This window comes from Archocentrus centrarchus, chromosome 2 (assembly GCF_007364275.1).
Source record: "Archocentrus centrarchus isolate MPI-CPG fArcCen1 chromosome 2, fArcCen1, whole genome shotgun sequence".
Taxonomy (NCBI): domain Eukaryota; kingdom Metazoa; phylum Chordata; class Actinopteri; order Cichliformes; family Cichlidae; genus Archocentrus; species Archocentrus centrarchus.
In genome coordinates this window covers 21,430,728-21,439,984 of record NC_044347.1, presented here as the reverse complement: position 1 = coordinate 21,439,984, position 9,257 = coordinate 21,430,728, and the positions used below count along the sequence as shown (strand labels likewise).

Sequence of the window (9,257 nt, the reverse complement as noted above, 5' to 3'; positions counted from 1 at the left end):
TTTGATATTTATCTGCTTTCCAAAAAAAAGGAGCGAATATTTTAAGTCAGATGGTATCTAGTAAATGATAGAGTCGTCTGCCTTGAATTTCAAAAGCTGGGAGTAATAACACATCACAATCTCTTTGATAATGGTCCCCTGTGTCTGTCTTTGTTAAATTTAAAAAAAAGAAAATGCAACAACACATAAGTCCCAGCTCCATTTGAAAATAACAGCAGTTTTCTTGTCTCAAGGAGGAATCCACATGCTGTGGGTTCTTGTCAAAAACATCAACCAACAGGTCGGGGTGGTAATACCGACTTCTGTCATCACCACCAATGTGTGGTACGAGAGGACGTCTGCAGCATACCAATGGTGTGGAACAATATTCCCCAGCACGCTCCATCTACAGCAATAATATCGTTATGGCTGCCAGACATGAGAACATGAGAGGACTCCCTGCCTGCCACTGGACACACACCATTACGTCTGATGGCCCGTGTGTGTGTGTGTGTGTGTGTGTGTGTGTGTGTGTGTGTGTGTGTGTGTGTGTGTGTGTGTGTGTGTGTGTGTGCGCATGAGAGTAAAAGTGGCTGTGTGCTTTGAGCGTGTGTGCACTTGTGCCCTTAGGGTCACACATCCTGTTGGGGAAAACGGCTGATTCAGGACTCTCAACCATTGTGCTTGTCAACTTGAGTCCATGGCGCCATAACCGTTAGACATCTGCGGGTGGGCAACCATCTCCAGGATGATGATGATGATGATGATGATGATAGTGATGATCTGCTGTGGCCATAACAAGTTTTACGCTCTGTTGACTCCTCCAAAAGCTGCAGTCTTGTTTTTTGTTTTTTTTTTTATGTTAAAAAAAAAAAACACACACACACACACACACACACACACACACACACACACACACACACACACACACACACACACTTGTCTTTGCAGCCTGCATGTGGATTTTAGGACATAATGGAAAAAAGCGCCCCATGCCAGCTAAATGAAACACGGTAGATGTGCACAATTTACCAGAATGAAATAAAGCAGCGAATCATTTCAGTTTATATTACAAGCATCGATGTAGCTGGGATTCTAATTTATTTGCCACCTGCTAACGTGAGGCTGGGCTACACCTGTTACCTGTTACTGAGACTAGCCTGGGTAAAAAGTGTAGTGAATGACGGTCTCACTTTTCACATTGCCTCCAAATGGTCAAAAATATTAATACTGTTAAACCAGCAAATATGTTTACTAGTGAGCCAGAATAGGGACAGACTGCAGCAACTTGTGTGTCCTCGTACTGCAAGAGTAAACCATCCTGACAGCAGCCGTGGCCGGTGACTTCTTGTTCCCACCTCTTTGTTCTCTTTCCCTTTTTCAGAAAGAAGCTTGTGGGTTTGCGGCCATCGCTGTGCCTCTTGAGTGTGCATGCTTGTCGCTGTCATGTGTCCTGCTGGTGCATCATTAGGTATGGCTTTTTATTAGCCTCTGGTGTGTTGGAGATGGGAGGGGTGGAGGGGTTGGGTCAGCATTGCTCAGGCAGTAAACTAGCTCAGCCGTCAGCCCTGCACACAGGAACAAACACCCCATTAAACCAAGGCCTTCACATATTACTGTAATAAAAGCCCCTGCTCTCGCCTTTATGGGCTTTTTAATTATGTCTATTCGTCTTCCTGGGCTTGTGAGCAACAGTTCATGATGAGCCCCATTTCGTGAATACTCCACCACTGGCAGAAAGCTGGAGGGGGTGAATTAAAGGGGGAAAAAATAAAACGAAAATGGCTCGAGTCTGAAAATATGACTACTGTTCCTGGAATGGCACTTCATGTTTTACCACGCAGTGTGTCGTCAGTGCTGCTACTTTTACATTTTTCTTCCCCCCTCCCTAGAGTTATCTTTGTTTTAGATGTGGATTATTATAAAGATGGAAAAATCTCATGCAGCTCAAGCGAATTGCATGGCAGCTTGATAGTAATGGTGTGTATTAAATTAGCTCCCAGAGATCAGGGCAATGGCTGGACAAGCTGCAGGTTCCCTAAAAATGAACCGAGCAAATCATCCATGCGTGAATTGGACAAAAAGGCCTGCACCCGGGTTCGTTTTATACCTGCTGTACTTCTCTTTGTGTTGGTACAGTTCTTGTTTATTCAAAAGATGATTGGATTTACAATAAAGATAATTCAGTGGCCATATTTAAAATCCTCTTGCCATATCCACGCACATTATGAAAAATCTGTGCCATATACAGTACAGGTATTCACATCTTGAACCAGGCTTAAAGGCAATGTAAAACCCTACCTGGTATTAAAAGTAACTGATTGATAGAGCAATATAAAGTGCTTGATTGTGTAAACAGTGTACACTCTATGGCCAAGTCATTTTCTGCAAGGCTGGACATTGCAGCTTAACCTCTTAACCATAGGAGTACCTAAGCTGGAAAACAGTGGAGAAGCATGCGAGCATCACTGTGGATGCCACTGAGCAAAGCTGAAAGCAGAAAGATTATTAGCTGAGGAAAACCTGGGGATAAACAGACCCCTGGTCCTTTATCTCTACTCAAAAAGGAGGGGGAAAAAAAAAAAGAATGAGGCATGGGTAGAAATGCTTTATTTTCTTAAATCAGGTGCAAACAGAGTACCCGACGGGCTTGCGAAGTCTGCTGCAAATCACAGCGCCCGTGAAAACTAACACCACAGCCAGCACTGCAGACACTCCACACAGCAGGGCTACTGATGAAAACAAGGATGAAGAGGGAGGATGAGGAGACAGAAGACAAATATTACTGGTTCTATTAGCGGCGGAGAGAAAACTCAAGGGAGACAAGTGCGAACAAAAGTCAAGTCAATGAATTTTTCAAGGTTGTCTTGTGTGGGGGAGAGACACCAGCGGCTGTCTCACCAGCTTGAGTCACATCTTGTGTCTGTAGCAGAGAAACTGGCTCTGGAGGAAGCTCAAACAGCTCAGTCAACTCCTCTTCCGGAACGTTCTCCTCCAGCAGGATGGGGCCCAGAGCAGCCGTCCCCTCCCATCGCAGAGCTGCATAAAAATAAGCAAGTCCGATATGGGTTGGAAGGGAAAACCTAACAATCTTCTTAGTGCGTTTAGCCAGCTGAGTAAACCATTCCCGACACGACTGATTGGTTGGACAATTAAAAGGGATTAACTCAAAAATCAATCCACCACATAAACGGGCGTGTGTGCCAAATGAGCGCAGGCAAGCTCATCTAAACATGGGTGGAATCTGTGCTTGTGTAGGTTTGTGGCTGATTGCATTATACTCCAAAAGCTGTTTGTGTTTATTCCTGAAACATGCATGTTTGCTACTTTTATGACCTTTCAGCCTCGTATCAGTTAGGCACAGCCCCTTAAAACAAAACAAACCAGCAGATACTGCATATGCAAACATTTTTCATAATAAAAAATGCTTAGAACAGCTAAATTCCCTGCCCCCCCCTGGCCAGCATCATATGTTCAGGAGCTGTCCCAGGTCGTCATGTAGTCACTTGTGCAAACTGTACCATCATTTGCCGCGAGGCTTCTTTTCCATCTCTGCTCGCCGCAGCTGGTCTCACAGCAGCTACACACCTTATTGTCTCCACCTGATGCCACCCATCTGTCCAGAGCCGAAAATTCATTTTGTTAGAGGCAGCGAGCAAAATTTTACATTAGCATTAGAACCATGGCAATGAATGTGAAGGCAAACACCTGTACGCTGCGGCCGCCTTTGTATAAACTAACCTCTTAGCTTCGGTCAGGAATGAGCAGGCTTTGTGCTGCCAGTCGACAGGAGCAGAGACTGGTGCTGCTTTCAGGTGACATGTGATGTAGAGCTATGAGCAAGTTAAATGACATGGAAATATATTAATGTTCAGAATGTGTTTGTCATTGCTGGGCAAAATATGGCAGACAGCATCAGTAGTCTTGATATGTATGGAGGGCCAAAACTGCCAGAATTTATAGAAAAAAAAAAAAAATAAATAAGTATGCCATTAAATGGACTAAATTTGATTTTAGCTCTTAAAATGTGACGTTTGCATTTGTGATTTCAAAAAGGTACCAGTTGAAGTGGTTTAGACATCCGGGTAGGAGGCCTCCTGGACAACTCCTAGGTAAGGATGCAACACTGGGATGAGACCCCAGGGTAGAGCCTGAAAACACTGGAGACACTACATCTATCAACTTGCTTGGGAATGCATGCGTGCCCCCTCCCAAAAAAAAAAATGAGGACCTGGCTCAGTGGCAGAAAATGGTTGGATGGATTAATGCCTCTAATCTGTTTTTTTTTTTTTTTTTTTTTTTTTTTAAAGTTGAAAAACTAACCTGTGGCATAGTTTAGAAATACTAAAATAAAAAGCTTAAAAAGGGAATAAGTTAGGGGAGGAGAGGAAAGACAAAAATGAATAGAGGGGAAAATAAAAAGCAAAACAATGATGAGTCATTTCTTTACAGGCTTTTATTTTTGGTAGTTTTTGTCCCCCATAGCCTGGTGCATCCACAAACAATGTTACTCTGTTTTGCATTAGCACATCAATAGCAGACTTTTTAGGCTCTTATGGATTCAAAGTGGCTCGCCGCATTTGGGAAGTAAGTTTCTAAATGGCAAACTGATCAAAGTTAATGTAATGTTAGGATCCAACTCTGACGTCAAAACACACACAAAAAAAAAGTTGATCCTGGCTCATGTTTATGGCAGAGATCCTAAGCCTATATAATGGTTACCAAGTTCAATATTACCACAAATGGCATTCATTTCCTCCATTTCCACAGAAAGCTTCTAAGGATATTGTAGCCGTGAAACAACACTTTTAAATGCACCTATTAGGTGCCAACTTGCTATATATTTAAAAAAAAAAAAAAAGTGGTTTAACTAACACCTCAGGTGCTGCAAATCACACCTCTCTATAGTAGCTTTATGTTACATGAGCAGTAGTTTCAAAACTGCATAAACACATCTTATACCAGCTCTACTTACTGAATTCCTGTCATCTCGGTGGAACCTGAAGGCCTTCAGCTGGAAATGAAGTTTATCCTCCTGGCTCCTCTGCATGAAGTAAGACTTGGCTCCCGTCAGCTTAGCATCGGTTAAACACCTCATGATCACAAGACACAGACATGGGATTCATATTCATGAACTTGCTCTTTATATGTACTGTACAACCAGTGGCTGTTTATATTTAGTGTCACTTTAAGCTACACTGTTACAGACAATCCACAGCTTCTCACCCGTGGTTGCTAATGAAGCTGTAGCTTGGTTGAGAGTGTGGATCTGGGCTCACAGTGGCCACGCAGCTGTCCACGTAGACCCTCAGAGGAATGTGGTTACCCCGGTGGACCGCCGCCTCGATGTGCATCACGTCATTCAGGAAATAAACACTGGAAGGCCTCTGCGACTGCCAGTCCTCTAATCAAATACAGAGGAAAAAAAAAAAAGGTACGAGTGCAATGCTGGAACCATCAATCTGATTAGATGAAACTAAAATGATGCCCGTGGGAGAGAGTGTGGAACTGCTTCAGCAGACAGTAGGATATAGGTACTGAAACGATAAGACAAAAGTACTTTAAAGACGACGATAAATGAATCATTAACCTGGGCAGGAAACACAAATGAAGGTCTGTGCCCTTAAAAACTAGTTTAAAACTTTTATAATTTCCTTTAGAACTGCATGCAGTCCAGGCAGGTTTACAGTAAGCAAATTAAGGTTCTGCTCATATGAAGATGAACGCCAGTCTGGTGCAGTGACTATCTGCAGTGCATCACTTAGAATTAATTAGAAAAAACATAATCAGCAGCGTATTGATCGCTCTATTGTGCGAGTGACCCTGTCCGGTCAGCTGCAGCTTTAGGAGGCGTGTAATTTCAGCTCATCAGCATGTGAAAGTTTCACTCCTGTTTATCAAGTCAGTGTTTAGCATCTTCAACAGTCGCAGCAGAGCCTGCGAGGCCTCGAGTGATTGCAATTACGCCGGTCGCTGGGGAAATTAGCCCGACCGGCTGATGCAAATCAAAGTACCCCCCCCAATATAAGCTCCAAGTTTGTAATTTTTGACCTGCCCCCACCTGTCATGAGATGCAGGGAGAAGTGCAGCTGCTGTTCTGCTCGCATGCTGGAGGCCAACGGCTTCCAGGTAGGCCTCACGGCGTTGCTGTTTACATAATGCCTCCTGTGAAGACAATTACAGGAAGAACGGGTGTGTCACTGGAGAGAGCCTCATCAAGGACAAAGAATATTCACTTCACTCACATGGAAAGATAGACGAGTTAAACATCTACAGGTAAACAGAGCCATAAAAGGGTCTCTGCAGGGCTCACCAAGGTAAATTTAGGACTTTGAAGGCCTTTTTTGGTATCAGCTTATGGTCTCAGTTGTGTGGTACAAGTTTTATTGAACACAACATGATGCTCACTTTGTAAATAAGGTTCATATTTAGAGAAAAATGACACTTGATAAAAGCAGCGGATGCCTTAGGGCATAGCTTCCTTGAGTGTCCACCTATCCCATCCAGCAACAAAGAGATAGCTAAAATGCTGACCTCAAACCAGTGGGTGACATCACAGTCCCTACATTCATCTTTTATATTCATTCTAGCCATTAGCCATCTGAGGAGTGTAAACCATGATGCGTTACCTTCTGTAGTGGCACTGAATTACCACCTCAGCGGGGTTGCTCTTTATAATGAAGGTGCTGCTAATTGGTGTCGGCGAGTACATCAGAGTAAATGTGTAGATGAGGGTTTCTTCGGTCATCTGGAGAAAGAATTAAACTGTTAGAGTGAACTGAAATACACAACGGCGGATAGGCCCGAGGAAACAGCCACACACCGTCACTGTGCTGCCGCAGCCCTCCAGCTCTGTTTGAAACTGCAGGATGAGCTCCTCGGCGTTTACCGCGGCGCAGCCTCCTAAGGTCAGATCACTTGGACGGATCAACTGACCGTTTCCTGAGAACAAAAGCAGAGGAGGCACAACTTAAATCGAGACCATTACCTGAGGCCGTTTTATCCTTCTCCAGTCAATAACACTCACGGGGAGTGGAGGTTCAGCCACAGGACACACACAGAGAAGTTTCTTAATGCACTGCTGTAAAGTCAGCATTTGAGCACCCAACAGACAAGGAGAACGCCTCTCCTCAGAGTGAAGAAATAAGAGGAAACAGAATATTGATCAGCGAGACCATTGTCTGTGCCATTTGCAGTAATCGGCACTGAGTGTCCCATCTTCGCTGTTCCATTCAATTTTCCAATTTGGGCCTCTAATCTGAACCTTTCCTTTTTAGACATCGGGGCAGAAGGTATGTTAAGTGGGCCTGAGCCGGTGCCACTGCAGATAAAACCCCTGCAAATTCGATCAATTCAAAGAAATAACGGGCAGCCATTACCTAGGAAGTTCTGCTTGACCTCGATGGTGACCTTTACTTCGCCGCAGCGCACCGCCACACTGTCAGCTGGCACAGGGAGCCGCTCCTCAAACTTTACTGGCACCTGGAATATCATTCAAATGGATTATGTGGCGCAGAGATTTGAATAGACACTGTAGCTGTCCCCCCCCAAAAAAAAGTTAACATAATTTCTCACACTACCTTTGATTTCTGCTTGGCCACTAGGTTTATATCTGGGTCTTGATCCTGCGATTGTGATACCTCTTGAGCTTGGACAGTTTCCGTCTTCTCCAGCTGGGAAGACTTTTGTTTCCTGAGCTGGAAGCTCCTGACCCGGTAGCTGACAGGAAAGCCGGCCAGATCCTTTTGTTCCATCTGGTTTGAGTGGTGTCCGGTTGTCGGCAGTGATCTTGGCAGCGCTAAGCTCGCTGTCACTTGTTCTTTTGGGGTTTGGCTTAAAGTCTCATTGGTGCTAAAGTTTGACGGGTTTTGTGTAGCAGAACAAAAGTTTCCACCTGAGAAGAAAAGCACAAAGCTGAACACAAACCCCAGCTCCATTACAGCTTTTCACAAAGAAAATCTGCCCTCTTGGTGTTTTCCTGGTGTTTCTTTACCAAAAAAATCAGGCAGAGGAAGTTGGCACTGGCTCCACCTACTCCTAACGACTTGATTGGATTCCAGCCTGGAGTATTTCATCCTTGTGCAGCCATCAGCAGTATTAATGGCTGCACCCTCCGTGACATGCTTTAACTTAACAACAAAAACAATTTCTTTAAAATAATTATGTGTATATTTGTAATGTGGAAAAAAAAACCCATAAAGAGCAAAAAGGGCAAATATTACCATCTGCCAAATGTCCACCAGTCATGCTGGTAATGAACAAAGACTTTCATAAGCAGAAACAAACCTGACCCCTCCTAACAGTAAGTGGCTTTCATGGCCCTCATGAGGCAAATCAATCAACACTCTCAGGGAGTTTGAGCCCCCCCCCTCCATGTTTTGGTGCTGCGTGGTCTTGAATGTCAAGGCGATGCGGTCAGCAGTTAGAGTTCAGCAGAGACGCTCATAAAACTTGAGATTTATGATCATCCACTGAGAGACTTCACAAATGTCACCGCCGCCACTACCAAATGCACGAGTGTGTGTTGGTCAGCGGCGCGCGTGATGTGTAACGGGAAGCAAGGGGGGGGTGTCTTGAGGCTGTGCCAGCAGGCATGTCAATCATGCAGACGCTCTGGTTTCTTTTCCACCTGTAGCGAGGCCTGTGATAAATATGCCCTAGCAATGCTTTTTGGTCTGTTTAAGCTCTTCATTTTCTGCATAATTCTGCAGTTTTGTTTTGTTTTTTTTTTTTGCTTGATGACGAAAGTGTTGAGAGTCAGGAATTATGGGGAAGGAGAGCAGAGGCCCCACAGCTATCAGGTTGCCTTCCCACTCAAACTTTATGCATTTACAAGAAACATTTTCCATTATATCTTTACATATACCTGGGTGTGTGTGGCTCAGGAGGTAGAGCAGGTCACCTCCTAATCAGATGGTTGGTGGTTTGATCCCTGGCTGCTCCAGCCTGCATGCCAAAGTGTCTTTGGGTAAGATGCTGAACCCCAAGTTGCTCTCCGATGTGTTCATCAGAGTATGCCTGTTAGATAGAAGTGCTGGTGTTAATGAGGTATGTTGTATAGAGAGCTTGAGTAAATAAGAACCAGTCCAGTTACCATTATATTTACGTGAAATGTTCTGGGTGGAGTGTGAGTGTGGGTGTGGGTTCCCTTCAACTGTCCCGGTGGATGGGAGTTTGGCTTAGGCTCCAGCCCCTTCTGGAAGGTTTTGTTTTATTCTTGTAAGAAGGGACAAAATTGGACAGCTTGTGTGACATCTTCACAAATACATATGAGATTG

General features: G+C 44.3%; 1 protein-coding gene across 2 annotated transcripts; it reads right to left on the bottom strand.

Annotated features, from left to right (window-relative positions):
- Window positions 1-2,573: 2,573 nt before the first annotated feature.
- Window positions 2,574-7,957, bottom strand: LOC115795333 (zona pellucida sperm-binding protein 3-like). Of its 2 annotated transcripts, XM_030751182.1 has the most exons (12): window positions 7,560-7,957; window positions 7,359-7,461; window positions 6,803-6,921; window positions 6,609-6,727; window positions 6,130-6,144; window positions 6,041-6,090; window positions 5,206-5,383; window positions 4,955-5,072; window positions 3,721-3,812; window positions 3,501-3,595; window positions 2,881-3,018; window positions 2,574-2,726 (listed from the first exon to the last, which is right to left on the bottom strand). In XM_030751182.1, the coding sequence occupies exons 1-12, from the start codon at window positions 7,914-7,916 to the stop codon at window positions 2,602-2,604; spliced, it is 1,509 nt and encodes a 502-aa protein (XP_030607042.1). In that variant the 5' UTR covers window positions 7,917-7,957; the 3' UTR covers window positions 2,574-2,601. The 2 variants fall into 2 exon arrangements, with proteins under 2 accessions (XP_030607042.1, XP_030607034.1); XM_030751174.1 differs by having other exon boundaries at window positions 6,041-6,144.
- Between the last annotated feature and the right edge of the window lie 1,300 nt (window positions 7,958-9,257).